At 43.5% G+C, this 24,002-nt stretch overlaps 1 protein-coding gene across 1 annotated transcript in view; it reads right to left on the bottom strand.

Annotated features, from left to right (window-relative positions):
• The window catches only part of RHOJ (ras homolog family member J), a 60,814-nt gene extending 37,206 nt beyond the window's left edge, over positions 1-23,608 (bottom strand). Inside the window, exon 1 of the mRNA XM_041401117.1 lies at positions 22,664-23,608. Coding sequence (XP_041257051.1) covers positions 22,664-22,841 — 178 coding nt within the window. The 5' untranslated portion in view covers positions 22,842-23,608. The remainder of the gene's footprint in view (positions 1-22,663) is intronic.
• Positions 23,609-24,002: the final 394 nt, after the last annotated feature.

Here is a 24,002-nt window from a genome sequence, read left to right on the forward strand (position 1 = left end):
TTGGACTCTCAGATCACCCAGGACAGCTTGCCCTTGCTCTGAAGGCAAGCTCACAGGCGGCATGTAATGATGAATAAGGATGATAGCAGCTGAGCTTGTTGGCCAGCACACCCTACTGTCTTCAGCCCAGGCACAAGAGATGTTACGTATTTGGACTAAGAAAGTAGGGAAAGGAAGAACAAAATACTTCAGGAAGGAGCTTTCAGAAGCACTAAGTTCTGCAGAAGCTGAAGACTCATTTTCACTTCAGAAGAGAGGCAGCTCTGGATCATGTGCTGTGCTCTAGATGTGTGTGTGCTGCATCAGGGACACAATGGGGACTCCATCTGCTGAGAGTGGTGAGGCTGAACTCTGCACACCATGAAAAGCAGCCAATGTCTCTGCTGGATGCAACGTACTCAGGAGAATGGCTCTGTTGTACCCAGCTTTCCATAGGAAATGAAAGAGCCTGCATTGTCCTTTCCAGGCACAGCCTGAATGCAAATCCATAAATACAGTTAATATGGCTAATGTTCTGCTTCCACAAGTTTGTTACAGTCTCTACTTACTAAAATGTTAAGTCCTTAATTGAAATTCCACCTCCAGTGGAAAAGCCCTCCATCAGCTCTCCCTGGGAAAACGGAGCAATGACAGCAAAACCATTGTGATGAGCTTTTCTATCCCCTCCTGGCGTTTTTTTGAAAATTTTCCATTATTTTGGCTAAGAGGTCAGAACTGGTCTGACTAAGTTGTGCTTTTGATTCTCTATTATTGAGCAAAACCTAACATAATTTAAAACAACTACCAAAATCAGAAACCAGCCCTTGCATAACTTGGTAAGGGCCTGCTTTAATAATTTTTTTTTTTTTTCCAATGATCCTGTGTCCCAAGCAGCACTGAGTTACCATACCCATCTGGCATATATATTTAGATATAAATTGTTTTTCACAGCAGAGAAAGTTTGCACATAATTTTACATAAAGGAGTGAAAGTTGTCATAGTTTCCTTGTCCTCCTCCTCTCTCTCTTTCTTTTCCTCTCTCTCTCTCTTCCCTGCCTCCTTAAATTTAATTATTGCTTTTTGTCCTTGTTCCTTTGATGAGTAACCTTTAACTAAAAGCTCTCTGCTCACACAACACAGTTCTCCAAAGACAATTATGTGAGGCTTGAAGATACTACATGCAGGTCCACAAGAAGGGATAGGGTAGAAATAGGGTCCCAGGAAACCTCCTGACTGCATATTTACCTGTCAGTCCAAGGCAAGACATTGGAAATAGGAAATGGCAGATAGCAGGAAAATAGCAGATATCTCCCAGAGGTGCTGACAGGTGATTCAGTGTCTAATATTTGCACACATATAAGATCTCATGAAGATATGCTAAATACGGCAAACCAGAATCTGCCATGGGCTCTACTATGGGTCTGGCTGTCCTTGTACTCAGTTAATGTCCTCAGGGGAAATTGGTATTCTAAAAGCAATGGGTTTTTGTAGGAACATGTTTACACACAGACTTGCACTCACATTTACATTTAGAAAGAATTTCAGATGGACTTTGCAGATTTAAAGCACTCTCTTGTCATCCCTTGCCATGAGCTGGCTTCAACCACTTCTCTGACCAGGGGACTCCCTCACTGTTTGAAGAGATCTACCTCCCTCAAATTTGGCTTTGGTGGAATTGCTCCTGGTTTCCACGGTTTGAGGCAGGCAGTGATATTTTGTAGCTCTGAAATTGACTGGGAGGAGGAGGAGGAGAGAGGAAGAGCACACAAAAGCAGAGGGGGAGGAAGCAGGCAATACATCAGACAATGTGGACTGTTTCCCAGCATCATTTAATGACTGCTTTGAATGACTGGGAAATTACACCAGAAGTCTTGCAAAGGCAGAATATAAGTTTCAATGTATAATTATATGGCTATATTGCAGTCATAAGGATAATTATCACAATTTTAAAACCCCCAAATCATCAAATCATTAATCTGTGCTCTGTCTGTTCTGTTTTATTTTTGCATTACAGCTATTTCATGCATCATAAAGTATTATCCACTACAGGAATTGGAAACTACTTGTTTTATATTGTTGTGGTTTTATTTTGCATCAATATCTACATGTAGTCCATGCATATTTCTCAAGAACAATTCACTGGCAAATAATACTGCTGAGGACCAAAATATTTCTGACCAAATTCTGATGCACATACAGCCTGCAAATGCTGTCCCAGGTGGCTCGGGCTGTCAGGATCTGACCCAGTCAACAAGTGGCAATGTCTCATCTGATCCATGTGGGCATTTTATGGAGCAAACTCCTAAATTTCAAGCCTTATAACTTGCACATATGTTCCTGCCACCCACCAAGGGCTAGTAATATTCCAGCTCAGAAAGGCACTCTTGGTTTTGCTTGTCTTGTACATGATACATGAGCATGCTTGTTTATGTGAAATTTGGGAGAACAAAGGCTAACTTGATCCCACCCTTCCAATAGGTTCTATGTTTTTTCAACCCTGAAGCAAAATTCTATGTCTGTATGTTTTGGCTTTTAAACTCAATAACCTGCAGGCCTCAAACACATCAGAAAAGAAATGGAAATCTCATTATGACACAGAAGGTTTAAAACTTAAAACCAGAGGCTACATCAACAGCAAATGGGACACCACAGACATGCCCTTCTCCTCGGGACTTCCACTGGATTCAGGATGGAGGGATGCTGTGAAGGTTGTTTTACTTTGCCTGTGCACTCTTCAACCATCACAGTATGTTGATGGTACAATGGCTTTTTTTGGATATTACTCTAGATTCTTATTTGACCAAATAAACAGGACAAGAACAGACAGTGTGACTTCAGAAAGTGAAGATGTGATGCTGGGCCATGTGAATGAGCATCCACCCCCTGCCCACTCTTCCTCTGAACTGTATATCTGCTTTGGCCTTGCCACAGGAATTTCACTAGGTAGTTGAATTTTAGTAGAAAACTTTTATTCTAAATTTTGGGTAGTTGAAGGTCATTTAGGCTATTCTGTAGGTATGAACTCCATTTAAAAAAAGAGGATCCTTCTGCCCTGAGCTTCCTATTCTCTCTTCCTCCCTGTTCCCTCTGGACTTTTACCTCGCTGCTCTGTATTGTTTTTCCACACAGTCCCTAGCTTTGATGTCTGCAATGCTGGAATTTTTTTTTCCTTTACACACCTTATTTTTGAAACCTTCTATTATTTTTGTGACCTTTTGGAATACTTTCCATTTCAGGAGCATTCTTTGCAAGACAGACTTGATATAGAGAGAAATAATCCCAACCCAGTCTTACGGGACGTGTTTTTACACCCTGATAGTGTGTGTTTTTAACCCTGCAGTGTCCTTCCCTGTGCTCCCACGGGTGCTGTGCACAGCTCTGGTTTGCACCCAGGGAGTGTGGAGCTTTCCCAGAGCTGTGTGGGTTGCTGTGTTGATGGGGAAGGCTGTCTCCGGAGGATGCTGCCACCAAAAGCAAAATGTCTCTGTCTGCCATCCGACTATTTCCACACAACCAACAGTTTTAAGGCTTTATCTGCACGTATATTCCCTGAAGGCAGTCTCTGGTATCCCGAACTGTTGGTTTCCTAAGGGAAGAAAAAAAAAAAACCCTGCTTGGAGCAGACCCTTTGAGGGATTCAAAGCTCCCTGGAGGAATGTAGCCCTGAACCGAAGGTGTCAGGTGCAGCTGATCCCGGGAAAGCTCAGGGCTTACCAGGGTTCAGTGGGCCATGGAGGGGGGAAGGAAGGATTTCTGGCCAGAACCCAAGGCCAGGCAGCTGGAGATTTACAGAGCTGCTCTATCTGCCCTGATTTCTCGGATGTGGAACAGCCACTGAGGTGTGCAGAGGGCAGTCAGGGACTTGGCAGGTTAAACACAAACCCATGGATGAAATGGGAACTGCAGCAAGAAATCCTTGCTTTTCAGCTGCTGGATATACAGGAATCTGTATCCTGCTGGGCTGGGATATACAGGAACTCCAGCATTCTCCACGATTTCTGTGTGCTCCACACAGGGATACTGATGCTATTTTCTTCAGAGGCGAGCCCTAGAAAGTGTGGCTGGCTGATGTGGCTGCCAAAGCTCTGCCACATGGGCTTTGCTTGTCAGAAGTGGAAAGCATGGCTGGTGCTAAAGGCACTTCCAGAGTAAACACCAGCAACAGTCCCTTCAGTTCTGAGACAGGCAGGTGTGTTTAAAAATGCTTCAGTCCTAGTGAGAAAGGCTGTGGGTCAGGGGACTGTTTCCCAGGGTTTGTTTTTAACCCTGTGGATGTTTTTTAGGGACTGCATCCCTAAAATATTGCCTCTGAAGTTTCCAGTTTGGCTGTGCTGGGGCCAGTGATGCTGGCTGGTGTCTGAGCCTACGCAGAGGGGACAATGCTGGATTGTTACAAATAAAACTGGTGCTAAACAGCATAGAGGCTTTGCATCATCTGCCAAAAAACAGGAATTAAATTATTTTTTGCTTCCACCCTACCAAGAAAATTTAAATCTAAACCTTCAGCCTGTGGAGGTCTTGCGGGGCCAACCCTGTTTAATTTATGCAAAACTTAAGCAGGAGGATGATCATTCTTACTCCCTACAGGCTGGCAGACAAAAAGATTTGGATCACTTTAGTAGGCCCTTATGAGATGCAAGAACAGCATCATTTCATCTGTGCCTGAGTGCTTCAGCATAGTCTCAACACTGAATTGATGGCAAAAGTGTGTGGCAGCAATTACTGCCGTGAGAGTTGCTCTGGAAAGAAACACAAAAAATTAATTTAACTCCTGCACTCGCCACTGTAAGGTAATTTGGACATGCTATATTCCCACCACAGCTGTAAATTCAAAAATAAACACAGCCAGGGCTGTAGTTGGAGAGGGACTGGATGGTGCAACTGATCAAAACGTGCTCCAGAACACACTGGAGTAAAGTTTACAAAAATCTGCCTTTTAAATCTTATGCCTACGATCTATTTCATTCTGGAACAAAATATGGCTCTTCCAGCCTACAATACGGCGTGAGTCATAGTATTGCCATTCTGCTCCCAGCACAACTGGAGCATACCTATGGTATGAAGTGGGAGAAATATTTGGCCCAGAAGAAAGCTCCAGAATGTTTTTTTTTTAATGTACTGTCAAGACATGCTTAATAAATGGAGAGTATTCTTTCCATATTGCGTAATTCTGACTTTCCTCATTCTGGGTTTTTTTTTCAGCGGAACACGCAAGTGTGTGCTTATCTTTAATGAGTTTTTAAACCCAGATGAGTGTAAACATGATTATGGGAAGGACTTTCCTTGCCATGCATGGAGGCAAAGGTGTAATTACACCTGCACAGGGGCTGAATGAAGATGTGGAGGGAATCTTTTAGTGGCAGAAAGCACAGGAAATTGCTGTGGTCCATAGTCCCTCACTCTGTCTTTCTGCTGCTCCCCTCAGGGCAAAGCTCAGTGATCACCAGCATCACTCATGTGAGGATGGACTCAGCAATGCTGGGAGGGACAGCAAAGGGAAAGCCCAGCTGGAAAAGCTTTGGGGCACAGGGTGAAATCCCTGTCCTGGCCATGCCAACGTGAATGTTGCCTTCAGCAAAGTGATTCCACTCCCTGTGTATGAACAGACACTAAAACAGAAAAGAAATCACGATGTGGTGGCGGACTGGGAACTGTTTTGGCAAAGCAAACAGGGCTTAAACCTCGGGCTCTTCCAGGGGAAAAATAAAGGCAGGAGCAGCTTTAGTGCACACAGAGGGGGCAGCGGGCGGGCTGTGGGTAAGGCTCTGCTCCATGACACAGATGATTTGGCCGTGGTTCCTGCCCTGCAGCTGTGTGACCCTCCCAAGCCAGTGCCTCCCTCCAAATAAAATGTGCGTATTGACACAAACCTGCTTTTATGGATTGCTGTGCTTTTACTAGAGACTGCTTATGGGTTGAACTTAATGTTTGCTTAATATATCCCACTCCTTGATGTTAAATACTGTTACTATTAACTGCTGCCCACAGGGCTTTAATGATCAAGGTCATCTAAAATAACAGTGGTTCATTTTGTTTTTAAGCATTCAATAGTGTGCAGTGGGCTGCTTAACATTAGGCAGAGTATGCATTATTATGCTCTGCTCATATATGAAGTGTGTTTTTTGACCAAACAGCCCAGAAACCTTTCTTGCTCTTGGTAATGAGAGCTCCCAGAACTGGAGAGCTCATGAACATTTGAACCCTCCAGAGTGTGAAATAATAATGGCCAGCTGGTGCCATTTCAGTGGGGAAAGCAGTGAGCAAATGGCAAAGATATGAGAATTAAATCTTGTTTATACCGCACCACTGAGGACCACTAAGAAACTGGTTTGGTTTGGTTTGGTTTGGTTTTAAGAGGATTTCAAAACAAAGGGGTTTCTCAAAAATCTCTGCCCTCTCAGAACAGCAACATTCCTCTGTACACTCAGGATCTTTGGACTTTGAGTTAGGAGCAGATTCTCAAATAAAAGATGGATTGACCACTGCTGAGACCCTCTGGAGAAATTAGGATGAGAAAAATGACAGGAAATGTACCCCTGTACATCCCCTTCAGCTAAAATGCTAAATTGTTGCTGGTATGTTCATAAGGCAGCCTGGGGTGTCTGAGGGGCTCCCTGACATTTAACAAGCAGATGGTGGAAGTCAGACACTCCTCAGGTTATGGCTACCTGGTCAGTGATGGATTGGTGTCCACAAAACCAGGGCTAAAGTAAGTTGTGGGTGAGTTATGGAAAAATTACATCTTCTTGTAATCACAGGAATGCACCAGGGACAAATTAACTCGATCCTACGAATAATTTCATCCTCATAACCTTCTGTTCACTTTCTAATTTCGAGGTGAAACAAGGGCTATATCCTTTTGAACTCAGGACCACATCCCTTAGCCTCTGCTGCCATGTTTGCCTGTGTTTGCTCACTCCAAAAAAGCTCTTTTTTTCACCCAAGGCTACGTGGATGATGGCAAACTGCAGAGGTTTTTTTCTAGCAAATATGCTTTCTCTCTTGAACATTTTTTCCCTGGAGTTTTTCCCACCCCTGTTCTTTCAGACATATTGATCTCCACAGTCTCACTTCTTCCTGGTATAAGATCTGTTTTCTTTAAAGACAGCTACAAGTCTGGGAAATACACAGCCTGGTGTCCAAGAGGGCAGAGGGAGGTATTTCTAGAAATAGCTGGATGACAAACAAACTACTAGAAGTTCTAGTCTTGGCTACCTTACTATAAACTCAGCCCATAGATTTTGTTTTTTCTTTTCCAGAACTGAGGTTTCCCATCTGCCAATGGGTGAAAATAAATCCCAGCAGATGTTAAAGAAACATCTGGAGTGTATCCATTGCACTCCCTGTGTCGGTGATCATCTCCCAGTCACTCTGTGCTTTTGCTGAGCTAAGGGAATTTGTGGCCTTCTCTCCAACTGGGTGACTGCAGAAATTGTGATGTCAAACATCCTCTGCTGCAGCTACCAAAGTCTCTGATGCTGAGACTCCCACTGAGCTCTTGTATTTCCATAGCCAAGGGTTTAATGACCACCCAAATAAATGAATGCAGTGGGTGCTGAGGGTGGGCTTCCTGCTGGCCAGCAGGGAAACCCTGATGGCTGTGACAGAACTCTTGGTCATGGAGGAGCTGGGATCCTTCAGCAGCTCAGGAAGCTGAATGAGAGGATTTGAACATCTTAGAAGTCAAAATGAGGGGGAGGGGGGGGATTTCCCAAGGAACCCAATATTTCTGTTTCCAAGGTGAATTTGAACGGGATCTCCAGCTCTACAAGGTGGCTTCAAAAACCCTGCCCTAATTTTCCATTAGAGGTAGATATATTTTTCATCCTCGCACATCTGGCTGTGGCCAGAGGTGTGCAGGCAAGAGAGAAAATTTTCCAGCCAACTACATATTTTTCCACCCTGGGAAAGACTCCATTGTACAGTGTGAATGCCAAAGTCCAGTTTCCTTCTGGGCTCTGCACATTTTTTGAAGTTGGTGTTTATTTTGCCTGATCTGCCCTGACTTTCTGGTTCCTGTAACTGTTCTATCCTATTGTTGCTGGTGAACTCTGGCCCTTACCAGGATTTTGGTGGGGTTGCTTTTCTCTGAGCAGGTACATGGGAGATTTCCCAGAACTGGAGAAATGGCATCTGTATTCCCCTGCTGATCAACCTCTCATTCCTCTGATTATTCCAAAACATGGAGAGAAACAAAGCTCATTAATGAGCCCCTGTAATTAACAGGGATTGAAATAGAGAGGGACATTACTACTGTTGTCTATGCTTAGCAAGAGGCATATGTGAAATTATTTGGGGGGAAATTTCCTGAAATGGAAACTATTGGTACTTCTCTAATTGTTTCTACAAATTAATACAACAAAAAATGAAATTTGGGAAAAAAAATCCCCAAACATATGGCTTGTTTGTAATCTAATTCTTTGACAAAAATAAAGCATGGAATTATTAATACATGAACATTTACCTGCATGTTCTGTAAATATATAAGGAGAAAATTGATACTTTCTTCTTGAGAAATTTTCTGCTGTATGTCTGTATCTTTATTCTGATTCCTTGGGAGCTTAGAATTTTGCACAGAATTGCATTAATTAAAATACCTGCTTCTTTTTCTTATTTCACTCATCTATTGTCTTTTTATCATATGTCATACATTCCTTCACCTCAAGGGTTTCCTGATTTAGATTTGCTTGGCCCCAGCTCTGTGAGCCTTCCAAAACCAGATGAACCCAAGTCTTGTGTGAGCACAGCCAGCCTTGAAAAAGATTGCCTAAAATATATTACTTCTTCCTTTTTCTATCTGAAAATGTATTTACCACAATTTCTTCATGCTGAAGATCAGACTAAAAGCCATTTATTATGGCAACAGGCATAAATATTTACAGCTAATAGAGGTTGTATCTAATTTTAGGCACCCACACCCACCACACTGACTGGGAAAGGAAACCAGCCTCTTTCAGGTTATGCTTCCAGCTCTTCTAAGGAAGAAAATCCATCAGGCACCATCAGTAGTGACTTCTCACTACTTCTGTTGCCTCTGTTTTATTTCTTGCCTGACAGCTCACAGCAGGAACACATTCAAAAGGGTTGCCCACATAGGAAATCTGAAATTCAGTGGTCCTCAGACACCCCAAATGAACTTCCTTAGGTCAGATGTAATTTATGCTTATGACAGGATTTTGAGCCCTCCCTGGAGAAGCTCCTGGGAAGGACTGACTGTTTTAGCTCCAGGCTTATGGAATGAATCCCTCCTATCAAACAGCAGTGCCTTGGCTTGTTAACATGACAGACAACAGAAATGCAGATATATGGGAGGGATCCTGGAGGTGACAGAAATGGGAATATAGCTTGAATTTCAACTGAGCTGATTGCACAGAACCCAGTTCCCCTAACTATAGTGGTGTTCTTCCTAAGTGCATGCAGAGTGAGCTCCCAATCAGGTCCTTTATATTTCCTTCATAGTTCACAAACAGCATTTCTAGAATGTGGGCACAGATACCTCCCTCCATGTCCACTGGGCAGGACAGCTAAGTCCTTGCTCCAGTGTCACTAACTTTGGGGGCCACTCACTGGAGCAAGATTGTGTCTGGCAGAGGGAAGATGTCCCTTGAAAACCTTTGAGAGTGTTTGGGGTAACTTCCTTCTTCTGGGAATCAAACATATATGGTCTTATAAATCAGAAGTGTGGATTTATTGGACATTTATGTGATGACAGAAGTCATCAAAAGAGAAAATGAAAAAACCCCTCTGCAGTAGCCTGTACCAGAGAGAGTGAAGACAGAATGAGCAACACTCAGCTCAAAAACTGTTTTCCCTTCTCCTGAGCACTTGCCTTGTTCTGCCATCAGGTTTGCCAAGGCTTGTGAGGATTGCCAACCTCTCCCTGCGACTGCAGCTCTTCATGTTGAGAGAGCCCCAAACCACACCTAAACTCATGCTATTTGAAGCATGAATTTCCTTGGAATTTTTTGTCTTTGCTGCACAAATATTTCACTCAGAGGAAGCCTGCCCTTGGTTAATAATGATTGCAATACAGCAACTGGAAAAAGGATAATAACAGCAACTAAGTAGAACTGGCCAGGGGATGATAATTCAGCTTTGCGACAACTTCTGAGGTTTTACAATTTGTTTTCATTTTACAATGGAATGAAAACAAAACCTTCAGATATTATGTTTTCAATTTGAGCCTTTTTTGCTGCACTGTCAGAAATAACCAGAGGGCCCTGGACCTCAAGAATTTGTCCTCTCAAGTATTTAAAAAATGCTTCAGCTTTCGTGAATCAGCATTTTCTCTTGGTGGGACAGTTCATGAAAAATGCTCTAGCCAGAACTTTTGCTAACCCCAAAAGTTCAAAACTATGAGTCATATCCCCCAAAACATAGTTGTTACAAATCACTTGTTTTATGATTTATGGACATCTAATGGTGTGTCTGCTCTTAAACATACCTTTCCCCCCATCCTCTAAGGATCTACATTTCTTTCCCACACTTCTCCACTCATTCTCTCCTATTTACTTGGGCAATTTTTGGTTCTCATGCAGTTCCTTGGCTCGTTTGACCTTCTCTAAGTTAGACAATGATGAGATAATATTTTTATGGAATTCTGTGGCAGGGCTTTGCCAGGAAAGAGGTGGCTGCTGGAATGGATATTGGTCACCGTGGGGTGGTCCCACCACCATCCCGCAAAGCCCTGTCTGGCTGCTTGCTGGTTCTCACTCATCTCAGATGACATTTTCCATGGGGCAGAGCTGACATCTGTCAGGAGGAAGAACATCTGCTCTCATGCCCTTGGCCCTGGCCAGCTTGGCAGCACGGGAGGGAATCAGAAGGGACACCCGGTAACAATTATCACCCAGGGCGTGCGGGGCAGCCGCTGTGTGTGCAATGCCTGTGGTTTGGGTTTGGACCCAGCTGCCTCAGAGGTGGCTCTGCAGGATCCATAGCTGGTTCTGACCAGCTCCATGGCCTATGCTGTACTCAGGAAAGCTTTAGGAAGAGAATCTGCCTTTTTTTTTTTTTTTTAAAGTTTCAGGTGGAAGGACCCTGCTCATGAGAAAAAAAAGCAGCGTGGAAAATAAATACCAAGAAAAGGAAATGTGGCTGTTCATTCTGAGAGCTGGAGGAAGCAGCAGAAAGGAAATCAGGACCTGGAAAGACTACATGTGATGGAAAGTACAAGGTGCTTTCTAGTCAGGAGGTGTTTGTAAGAATTGTCTCATGCACCTAACTAGGACAAACTGTGACTGCATTTGGCCAGGGAAAAGGCTCCCCCGTGTCTTCAGGATTTTCCACCCTGTTGGGCACAGTCTCAAAATACTGTTCTCCTTGCAAAACCATTGCAAGACTTGCATTATTATTTTTATTTTCCTAATCTCTCACGTTCATGCATTTAAATAGAAGGCAGGGGGAGAGAAACCCAGTTGGGAGCACCATATGGAGAGAACACAAGTTATTGCTGTTCCCCCATTATCTTGGCACAGATTTCCTTTGTCAAACATTACTTCAGATTTGGGACTTCATTTTGTATTCACACTCCCCGTTGCTTCTTCCTTCCTTGGAAGCATTAGGAGGGACTTATGGTATTGCTACAAGGAGCTCTTTACAGGAAAGGAAGTAAATTGGGCAATGTGATTCAAATAATGGAAGAATGAATTATTTCACCATTTTAGCAGTTTCCCGTGAGGGACACTTGAGGGAGAAAATGCACTTAACACTCTAAAGTATTAAAATAAAAGAACCACAGCAACCTCATCCAACTGGACTTTAACCAAACCAAATAGTTTAGGTAAATGCCAGCAGATCTTCAAGTGGCACAATCCATGAGAGACTATTTCTATGCGTGGCAAGGAAAATTCTCTATATTCATGATATCATGAACTGGCTCAGTTAATTTGGACTTCATCCATAAGGCCTGGTTTCTGGCAGATTAGCTGAATTTTTTTTGAGTATGAACTCCTCTTTTAATGTTGGGGTTGATCCTGTTTTCATGGCTGATATTCCTGGAAAATATTTTCTTAAAGCTGTACTTCACACACATATATATATATATATATATTGCAGCTGCATCAATATTTTCCAGATGATGTTAATCCCATGGGTATCACAAACCTACCAGCAATAAGCTTGCTTTTTTTAATTACTTACAGTGACTCCTTCCAAGTGTTCACACTGGTCTGCACACTGCATGATAACATAAACAAGACAGCAAGGTGCCATCCTTTCAGTATATGTAGCACAGTTCTCTCCAACTGTAAATAGTCTTTATGGGGAAATAATTTTCCCAAAATTTTTTTTTTTTTTTTTTTTTTTTTTTTTTTTTTTTTTTTTTTTTTTTAATGAGAGGTGGGGCTCCCTTGTATTGCTGGAAGAGGCTCAAAGTATCCTGAGCAGTAACTAGAAGGTAATGAGATGAAGGGAACTGTGCTGGATTTTTGCAGTTCACAGGTTACATTACTGGCTATCCAGAACAAAGCAGAGCTGTACTGTGGAGGTAAAGGATCTTTCTACAAGCTTAAATCATAGCATCCTAATGGACTCCTAGAAGTTGTTCATGGTTTTGCTGAAAATTGTGATGGCAAGTTTTCAGTGAGCAAAAATGGGCTCAAACTAGACAGAATCTACAAGCAATTCTACAGTCTCCTTTGTGTTCTTGATACAGCTGAAAAGGTTTGTGAGCAGCTATAACTGAACAAAAATAAAGATGCAGTTTCAAACAGCTCTCTAGAGCTATTTTATGATTTATACGCAGATACACCATGAGCCCTCAGGGAAGTTTGTGTGCCCATGTGGAGCCATTTGGGAAGCAGGATCACACAGCACAAACCCAGCTGGAGTGGACAATGTGAGGTCCTGGCCATTACTGCCCCATGCTATTACTTGATACAGACAGCATAAAATAGATGGTCTCAGGAGGCATTTTCAGTGTGAGTTTGTGCCAGAGCTGAGATTCCCTCGTGGAAATGCCTCAACTTCTAAATAAAAAATCAAGTCTCTGCATTTCTGCTGCTCAAGGACAGAGACTTCAGCAACTGGGCTCCCAAAATTAGACATAGATGTTGACTTTACACCCAGTTATTGGAGAAAGCCAGTTCTGAAATGGAGCTGGGGGCATTGCTCAGGAGCCATGTGTGTCCTAGATGGGGAGGGTCTGGCCTGTGAGGACAGCACCTGGATGGCTGCCAGCTCTGAAGACGGAGCATGAGACAGTTTGTGAACTCAAAACACATTTTCCAACCTTATGGGATTTTCCTTTAAGTCTGTTCTCAGCAAAGCAGCATATTATTGCAAATAGATGCTCTTTTGGTCCCATCTCCCAGGGGATAGAAATTAATGCTATGTTTGAACATGTATGTTTTCCCACTCATTGCTGAAGCTGTGCTTTTCCTTAAAGTCTGCAGAGAGCCGAGCAGGAGCAGATACTGTTAATGCCATTACTTCAAAGTTATAGCTGGAGTCAGTGCCAGAGAGTGTTTAGTAAGAGACGTGGCCTCTGTTTGCAGGGGTTGGAAAGCAGTTCCAGTGAGTCATTTCAGGCATCCTCCTGCACTGTGGCAGGACCTTTCTGTCCAGCCCCTCTGCACAGCCCTCTTTAACTCTTTCAGGTGCCTAAGTGCTGGCTCCTGTGCACATCCCCGGGACTGCTGCTTCCGTGAGACACTTGTACACTGCCCTGAACCAGGAGTGAGGATGTTGGCACAGTACTGTGCTGCTTTTTCCCTCTTGCTCCATCACCCTCCTGACTGTGCCTCCCGTGCCACTGTGCTTGGGAATATTTTTACAGCTGTCCATCTCCTTCCTTTGGAAGTTGTTTTTTGATTTTTTTTCCCAGTATTTCTTCGTTCAGTAAAAGTTTTTTTCCAGCCTTTTCTTCCCCCGAGGGTGGTTGGTGTATTTATGGATTCATTGCTGTGCCAGTTCCCGAGGTAAAAAGGCAACCCTGGGGCAGCCCCACTGCTGGCTTTGCTGCTGCACTGGACACACACTGAATGTGGAGAGCTGTGTTAGCTGAAATAACAGTTTGTCATGGTCCTTCATGCCTTCCCCTTCCCTGGGACCCCAAACACCACTTTGGATATGAGGACTAGCTAGGGGACAACAACGCCCAGCAAGTGACCATGTCCCCCAGGACCCTTCCAAGCCTCACATATGACTTGTCTTTTCAGAAGAGGGTTTTGATCTCAGCCTCAAATCTATGAAGGGGGGAGACCTCTCATTTTGAATGCAAATGGTGCTAGATATTAAATAAAGTAAATCAACTTTTTTTTTTTTTTTGTAATCTTTTAATTATTGGGCTTAAAACTAATTAAAACTAATTTCCCCAGATATCATTTGGGCAGAAAGGGGAAATGAATACTAGTTCAATAATCCTGTTTAGAATTCATTCATTCACTACCCCTTGGCATAAAACATTGGGTGACTATTTGTAAAACTTTCATTCTTTAGTAACATATTCCCTTTATTTAGGTGGAAGACCCATAGCTCAAGGTACAAGGACAATAGAAGTGGAGAATAGCAAATAGCAAACTCTTAAAAGTAGATGAGAAGTATAATAACCTGTATTTTTTTCATTGCAAAGATAAATAATAATCTGACAGGAGATGTCATTACTGTTTAATGACTTTGTCTGAACAGAACAATTGAAGGAAATATGTTTGCTCTTCCTCATCCCTCGCCATTTCCATGATGTCATTAGGTCTGGCCATAACAAATGGAAATTCAGAACATAGGAAAGGCACTGCCTGCACGGCAAAATCTACTCGGTGATGCAGAGTAGCCATGATGTGTATCACTAGTGCAGACATCAAAGCATCAAGTTTATCAAGAGGGCAGAAAATGAGAAGCAAGTTTTAGCAGAGGTATTTAGCATTGACTTGGTCAGTAACTAAGACATTGACTTAGTGAAAACACTGCCACATCTGGCAGAAATGAAGTTTTAATGTCTAGGAATTTGGTTTCTTGGACTTCTTTGCTAAATGTTTGGTTTTCTTTCCTACATGTGGAGCATCATCTGCTGTGAAGCATCTGCTTGGCTGCCTGGTCTGCCACCACCCAAAAAGTGGCTTTGTCCCCTCACCTGGGTTGCTTGGCCACACATACTGAGTCAATTATTGATTTTGAGATGGTGGATGTGATTAAGTTCAAGCTGTAGAGATTGTCCTTCAAGGGCCAGAGGCCACAGTTTCAGTTTTGGTCTTCTCAGCTGATGTCACCTCCTGCAATGCTAGGCAGATGACAAGGGTAGGGAAAGACTAGGTCTGAATTTCTTCAAGTTGTGGAGAAGAAAAGGGTCATTTTTTCAAATTCCTTCATTTCTCTTTGCAGCAGTCCTTTGCTGGGTAAGCAAAATTTAAAATTGTTTGCCCATCCATACATCAGAAGAATCACGCCAAAAAGTTATTTTCTAAAGCCCTGGGCACAAGGTGCTAGGTTGGGCCAAACTCACAGCCTGGTGTCTTCATCTCTGACATGGCACTGGGCAGCTTTAAGATAAGTTGTCATTCATCAGGCCAAATTTAGGTCTTGTCCTGAACTCTGAACCAAGGTTGTGCCAGCTCATTTCCTGCAGAAGTCTTTTTCATTAGCTTATGATAGTACTCAATCTCCCCAATATATGGTCCAACCCCATTTTTTTGCACACGTTTTAAAATTCTGTCCTCAAGAACTTTTATAAAGTGATAAGTTCCTTGGGTTAATCACATACCATGCAAAGAAATATTTCTTTTTAAGCCACTTGACTTTTCCTTCTTTCCCATCCATTCCCTCAGGCCTGTGGCTGACCTTAAGAAAAATCCCATCATTCTACATCCAAACCACCAACACACATTCAAATGGTCTAACTCCTTGTTTAGTATTCTTTGTGATTCCTCTTGCCCTTCAAGCACCACATATCTAATACAAAAGAGGAGATAGCAGGGCTTATGTGGAATTTAGGCTGGATAAATCAGGATAAAGGAACATGGCTGCTCCATCTACTCCTCTAATTCCTGGCCCTATCCTTTGTGATGTGTGCTGTAGTTTCCTTACTCTCTACACCCAGTTTTCAGACTGCCAATGTCATTCATGGTGCAGTGTTGTCCCCTGCTGTGCTTGAAGCACAAGGACATCCACTGGCTGCTGACATGGGCTGCAGAAATCAGTTCTCTGTCTTGGGCTGCTGCAGCTCCTGGGCTGTCAGCTGAGTCCTGGCTGCTGGGATTGGGGATGTGGGATTGGTGCAGAGCTCTTCTGGGCCTCTCTGGAGCATGAAGTCCAAGTAAAACCAAACCAGGAGTGGCAGCAGTACTAAGAGAAGCTGCATAACACAGCCAGAGGCAAAGGTAAGAAGCAGCTAGGGTGCTGCAGGCTCATCCCCATTCGCAGCTGTAGGGGCAGGGGACAATGGGGATTTTGTCACCACAGTGCTCAGAGCACTGCTGCAGAAACCATCTGCCCTGAGAAACAGAAACCCAAAGCACACACCTCTGTCTCCATGGGCTTCAAGTGGCCTGTGCAGCCTCAGGACAATACAGGGATGTGTGTGAGGAAGAGATAGCAGCGATAGTTATCTCGGGTCTTTGCATACTGACAGCACCCTCAGAAGGAAAAGGCCCCAAGATGCTTAGGGGTGTATGTGGAGCCTCCCAAATGAGTGTGGAATGACCATGGTGATTCAGGCAAAAGGCATCTTTTTGGTAAAAAGACTGTTCAGGCTTCCTGGATGTGAAAAACCTGAGGATCACTACATCACCTCTGATGTGTATGACTCAGGACAGAATTAAACCTTCTGTGAGGAGACTGAGAATCTGTGGTTCTGTAAAATTCATTTTCAAAAAATCCAGCCATGGAAACATTTGAATTGCACTGGTGTGTTTGTTGTATCCTCATACCTTAATTGTTTTACTGAGATTCCTGGTCTATTCTGGATGATACCAGGAAAATTGGCAGAGAAGTCTTTTCAGCTCCTGAGAGGCAAAATGAACATATCTGTTCAGTGGCTGCCAGTTTAAAGAGCCAGCTCTTAAAAGAGTCAATGCTTCCTTGTCTCAAGGCTAAAGTTCAAATCTGTGTGATCAAAATTGGATGAACATTAAAAGGAAAAAAAACCCCACTGCAAATATCCATGCAAATAAACATCACAGCTCTCTTTCAGTTCTATTTATATCTGAGTTTAATGACCCCAAACATTGTACGAAGAGTTTCTCTAATGTGCTACCAAGACTGTTTATAGGAGACAACTGTCTCAAGAATGTGGCAGTGTGAAGACTCCCACAGCAGCACCCGTGCAGAAATTGTAGATCTACTTGGGCATTCTTTTCCTGTCAGAGTTTCAACAGGGGAAAAAATGTGATGAGGGGTTATCAATTACACACGGTGGCAAGCAGGGATGGGTTGGAACCAGTGTGCATTAGCAATCAATTCAAAATGGCTAGCACACCAAAAGTGTGGCCAGATGTGCTCTCATGCCAGTAGCTGGAGAAATTTGGGATGTCAGGGCTCCCCTTGGGTTTCTGCCATGTCTTGGCTGGTGTTTCCTGCTCCTTGGCAAAGGCTGCAAGGCAGAGCTGCTGCCTGGTGCTCGGCCTGTCTCCCCTGGGTGCTCCTGCCTGCCCCAGAAGAGAGAGCAGCCAGCCATGGCAGCCCCAGGATCACTGATAGCCCACTTCCAACTCCTTCCCTCCACGTGGGGACAAGAGGAGCAGGGATTTGGGTCAGTGCTGCAACATACAGGCAGGATGTAATAGATCTGTGGGTTTGCACAGGTACGAGCTGCTCTGAGCAAGAGCAGTAGTACAGCTTCTATGCTACTAAAAATGCCAAAGCAGGAGACACTCTCTTCTTGCATGGCTTTTCTGGCCACAAGGTTGGGATCACTGCTCTGTGAGACTGGTGATGCTCCAGCTCACTTCAGTGTAAAGTCAGACAGATTACATTGAATCATCACTGAAGAACAAAAAATGTGTCTCCAAACAGTAAGAAATGTCTCTCTTCTTCTATATTGCTTTTAATTTACAGAGCCCCAGTCAGGGCTGAGCTATTCTGTATGCTATTAATTAGCTGATCACATGCCAATGCTAATTTTTTTCAAATGGGTTCACTATTTATAAACGCTCGCCAGTTTGTGCCGACACACGAGGGAAGGGAGGGACATATTTACACCATCTACTTCTTGCAGATGCTTTGCAGTTCCCCTTTGGAGGGATTGACCTCCCTCATTTATCAAAGATGCAACTTTGTCTCCTAAAGCTGTTTGCATGGTATTCATCTCTATGCCTGAACTAGAGATGAGTTTTAGATTCACAACCCTCTTTTCCTCAGACTTCAGCCATCTAGTGAGTCCAATCATGCAGCAAGTTAGCTGCATGCCATTGTTACTGCTCCTTAAGCATGGAGACCTTTTTTTATTTTTAATTTACAAGAAATGCACTTCTGCAATAGAATTTAATAGTTTCAGATGGATGGGGCCTACAGTGATCATTTAGTCCCGCTCAACCATTTCAGGGCTGACCAAAACTCACAGCACATCATTAAGGGCATTATACAAATGCTTATTAAACACTGACAGCCTTGGGGCATTGATCACCTCTCCAGGAAGCCTGAATATAAATTTTAGAGCAAACAAATTTCATGTTAAAAATTGCAATGTTTTTAGGCTTCATGAATATAAAATGGGATACTCAGTGGCTTCCTAAGTAACAATACACATTTTTCTTACGTATTTCACAGAGCAAGCCAGCTACCTTTGGTCTATTAAACCAACTCTGCTAGCTGTTGAATTGAGTTTTTTTTTTTTTGCTGGTCCAACCTCAGCCCTAAATAAACATTTGTAACCTCACATAGCTAGGCACAATATAAGTCACCCTGGCTGAGAGACCTTTGCTCACGGAAAAGCAGCATTTGATGTTCAAAAAACAGAGTGAAACCAGCATGTTGAAGCACCTACTCACTATCCAAACAGTCCCTATTGTTACAGTTATTGCCAGCAATATCCTGTTTGTCGCTGGGATATCACTTTGGTGAGCCTGCCCCAGGAACAGCCTTGTGGCTAAACACTTCCAGTGCGGGACTTGGAAATTCACCAAAGCAAGGAAACCTACTCAGGGCTCTGGCCTCCAGCAAAACCTCTTCAAAATGCTTTGAGAAATAACCAGGCTCATAAAATTCCATGCATCCAATGAAAGAAACCATTTTCACATCCAAGTAACAAATTTGCCCTCCCCATCTGTCTGGCACTGCTCTGATCCACTCTACACCGGCCACATCCCAACACTGGCAACAAGCCTTGGAGAAATTCGGTTTTGTGGACTGTGGGTGAAACCTGAGGCAGGATATTACTAGTGTGTAGCTAATAACTGCTCTGGACTTTTGTACAGTGCAGCTGCACACGTGGTGAGCCACCAAGAGCTTTTGGTGCCAGGCACTGCTGCGTCCGAGCTGTACATGCTGTGTGAGTTACCTGCAGGAATATCTGCTCCTTCCCTGGGTGACACTCAGCTCCTGCCTTTGATTTTCTTAGAGGCAGGTTGGGCCCAACTTTTATAAAGTGGTTTCAAGCTCTTTCATGTGAAAGGCACTGAATAAGCACCGTGCAGATCTAATAGTGCAGGAACTCAGCTGTTTGCTTCCCCTGACCACTCCTGTTCTATGTCCACCTGCTTCAGCTGCAGGAGCTGAGGAGATGAGATGCAGCAGGGCAAGTGCACAGAGCTGGTGCTTCAGGCCATGAACAGTTAATGCCTTGGCCACGGCACTGGTGCAGCTGGAGCTTTTCCCAAAGCTGGGCTGGAGAGCATCACTGTCTCCCCCGAGTCGCTGGAGTCGTGGCAGTGAGAAACTGCTCTGAGATCACCACTGGAATCCTTGGGTTTTAATGCTTCCCCTCCCCACCCCCTACATTTTCCATCAGAAAGAAGTAAATTGGTAAATGCTCCAGGAGTCACAACCAGGCTGTGACCTGGTGAGGCAAGAGGAAGCCCTTGCTAACACACCACTGCTGGCAATAATGCCTGGGTGGAAAACCTTCCATGGAAAGTGAAGCTTTGCAAAAATCTGCAGCAATTAATTGCTTGTGAGCATTTCCAGCACAGAACCATTGAATCTGATGTTTTCAGCTTGTTTGGGAAAATTGAAACAGTTGGTTTCAGCAGTGGCAGGGACAGGGGTAGATAAACCATTTTCCTGGGGTAAATTCAAATGTGATTTTCCAGAGCCTCCTACACCCTTCAGGATCTGTCCATATGTGCAGCTTTCCCATGTGCTGTGCTGCCTGTGCTGCCCATGGTACCTCTGTGACCATGGTACTGCTGTCCCACCTCTCCTCTTCTCCATGGGCTGCCACACAGATGGAAGTGGAAAATCCAGTGGAAGATCCTACAAATTGTAAGCTCAGGGGCAAGGTTGCCTTAAGTGAGTTCTTTGCTCAGTCAATACCCACAGTATTTTAAATAGGCTGTAGTATACTTTATGCCATGTAATATTTTTATGAGTAGGATTTTTTTTCCAGCACTCTGCTCTAGAAGTAATTCCTGCTGCTTGACTCTGTGTGCAATTCTGTAGTGAAATCAGTTTAATAAATGATGGGATTCCTCAAAAAACTGAAATTCCATTTGTGATCAGTGCTAGTTTTGACCAATGCCACTGGACAGGGATTGTCTCAGAACAGCATATTAATAAACAGAGCTATTTTTTCCTCTTATCTTTATGAGTTTTCTCACTGAAAATACTTTTATATTTATGTGTTGTAGCAGTTAAGAAGGCAGATAAAAATAGCTGGAGATATTTTAGAGGTTAAATCTTCAAACCCTGAAAATGAGGCTTGATTTAAAAGTGCCTTCATACTCCTTTTACCCCAAGGAAATCAGGATTATGCTGCTTCATCTTCCCATCCTTCCCTCAGCCCTTGTATCCCTCAGTAACTTTTGAGCCTCGTGGCAATTTCCAATACTACTGACAGAGGAAAGGGAATCAAAGCAAGTCCCTGAGAGTCACCTGTGGCTGGTTAGGGAGGAGAAACTCAGAGTTGTGCCCCCACCAAGTGCCAGCCTGGCTGGCTGGCATCACTGCCCTTGTGTGTGCACACTTGAGTGCCCCCAGGCTCACACCAAAACCACCAAGACTGATGCTCACGTGGTCTGGCACCAGCTATTGGATGGCTTTTCCCATAGGCAGAGGTATTTGCAGGGCATGGAGGAGAGTGGGAGAGTGGGTGTCGGGATCAGCATTTTGTGAGGGATGAGCAGATCTGAAGTTATCACAGGAAAGTGGGTGCTGTTGCAGTATGAGGCAGCCCTTAGGGATTTTGGCTCATGGAAGCACATATTTCCAACAGGCAGTACGTTATGTTCAATATATCTTGTATATCTTGTCTGTGGAAATGTTTTTTTTCCAAAGGGATCACTCAATCTATCTGGTGGGAAGGGCAGAGAAAAGAGAGAGCTGCTTGCATTAGAAGTGACGCTGCCCACTCTTGTGGAGGAAAAGGTCTTCACATTTCCACGGATCAGATTCTGCAATTACACAGCTTTTCTTGTTTGGCCAGTTCATCTGCTAAACTTGATACGGAGCCAGAATGCAAACAGGGATTTTTCCCATTACAGAATACCGAATCTATGATAAACCATGCCATGAAAATTCAGTTTTTAAGGAGGTGGGGAGAGAATGAGGGAAACTCCAACTGCTGCTGCAAGATAAGCAATGAGTTTTGCAGTGCTTCTAGAATCTGTGTCAGGGATCTCATAAAAAACCCCCGCGAGCCAAAGGAGCACTGTGAGAAGAAAAACAGCAGAATTTGGGATAGTAAAACTTAAACAGATGATTGAACACCAGTTTTAGCCTATGAAACATCTGTGTGATAACTTTGGACACAGCTGGACAAAGTCAGTAATTGCTACAGAAAGAGGCCTGTGAATATTGTACTTAATCTTTGGGTCTGTTCTGCACAGCAGTGCAGTGAATATCATTGAAGATCTTGATTATGTTTGTGTTTTTTTCTTATACTACAAATTCCCCTACTATGAAGGATTCAAATCAATCACCTCTTCTGCTTTTCACTACCATCAAGTTGTAGTATTAAAATGTATTTATAGATGGAGTAACAAACGTCTCTGGACAGAGAGTTATATACTGACAGCTTGGAAAGTGACTATGCTGGTTTTCTCAAAGATCACTCCTTAAATAGGATATATTCTCAAAGATTATTCCTTAAATAGGATAGCAATATTGTAATTTATGCATCACTTGCCAAGAGGGACAAGATCATGATGACATATATATGTATATATATATATATATGTGTGTATATATATATATATGTATATATATATATATATATATATATATATAGTCTTCCTAAATTCAAACTACAAAGCTCAGAACTTCAAAAACTAACCAAGAATACAAAGTGATAGAGGCTGAATTACATTTGTTGTCCCAAATCACAGTGGATTTAACTGCATCCTAACGCTTCTTATTTGCCAAAAACAAGACAAAAATCAGAGGCAAACAAATAAGTTCTCTGAATAAATCCTGCATTGTCCCAATTTTATGGGCTGCCATCTAAGCTGCCTGGCAACCATCCAGGCCTGAATGACATTCCCAGGCAAGAAGTAACCCGTACATCCCTTTTTGAACTGTCCTCTCCTGGAGCTGCCTTCACCTCCCACCTGGCTGTCCTGTAGCTCTCGATTAAATTCCTTTTAAAGCACTTTCTTACCTGCATAGTGGTCAAACACAGTGGGGACATACTCCTCTGGGAAGGCATCGTTGGCATAGCTCATCAGCAAACAGGTTTTCCCAACTGCACCATCCCCAACCACCACACATTTCAGCATCTTCTTGGTGTTGCTCCTGCTCCCGTCAGTGCAGTTGTCATTTTCCTCCTTGCAGTTCATTCTTGCTGCTGCCGCTGCTCTGGCTGCTCCCAGGACTTCCAAGTGCACATGAAGGAAAAATGAAGTGCGATTGTATTGACTTTTCCTGAGTTTGGAGAAGGAGGGGGGTGGGGGGGGAGGGGGGAGCAGCAAATCTCAAGCTCAGGAAATCATACTAATGTTTCCAGGCTGTCACAGCCGCTTCTAACAGTTACCAGATCAGTCAAGAGGATCATCGAGGTGAATAAATTAAACACACAGAGAGGAATAGCGTAAAAAGAGAGTGATCTGTCCTTTTTCGTTTGTCCCAGTCAGGAAATCCTCATCCTGCCCGGCCGTTCCCAGTCTTTATTGCGACTTCAGAAAATATCAGCAGCCTGCGGCTTCGATCCACGTCTCCCTTCCTCCAGCCTGGCCGCAGGAACCAGGGATTCCTGTTAAATCCACTCCATTTTCCATTTCATTTCTACATGGAGGAGAGTCTGGAGGTTTTAAATGGAGTTTTCCCTTTCTTTCTCCAGCTTGCTGTGTGTCAGGAAATCATGGGTTTCCTGCTGAATTCCATATTAGGATCAGTGGGCTTGTGAAGGGCTGCAAACAATGGGAGCTCTGTGTGTATTTGTACTTTGGAGGAACTCTGCCAGGACATGGAGAAAGGAAAACACTAGAGGTCCCCCTGCAGAATGAAGTTTTTTAGACTCTCTGCTCCATCCAGCTGCTCTCCGGCTGCCGTCCCTGCGAGGAGGATTTGGGAGAATTTGGATTACGGGAGTGCTGGAGACGCACAGCCAGGCTGCGAGCTCTGCCCCTGTCCCAGGGATTCCTGCTGACTCCAGGCACGACCTCCTCTCATCTCAAATTTTCTCCCATTTTGGGAAAGGGAAAGGGAAAGGGGGAGGTGGAGAAGCAGAGAGGAGGTATAGTGGCTAGATAATGTAAACTTTCAGTCTCTATAGCTCTTTAAAGTGTTTGTTATAAAGAATAAATAACTGATTTTTCTGTTCACACACTCAGAAAGTTTCTCTTGTGTTTTTCCTATACCCTCTCCTCCAAAAAAGATTTTCCTCATCTAATGTAAAGATGTAAACACAGACAGAGAGAATAAAGTGGAATTAAGAGTTAGAGAAATTAAGAAATAAAACAAACAAACAAACAACTCCCTGTATGAAAAACAAACCCCTG

Source organism: Onychostruthus taczanowskii, unplaced genomic scaffold (assembly GCF_017590055.1).
Source record: "Onychostruthus taczanowskii isolate IOZ18803 unplaced genomic scaffold, ASM1759005v1 scaffold1, whole genome shotgun sequence".
In the NCBI taxonomy this organism is placed as follows: domain Eukaryota; kingdom Metazoa; phylum Chordata; class Aves; order Passeriformes; family Passeridae; genus Onychostruthus; species Onychostruthus taczanowskii.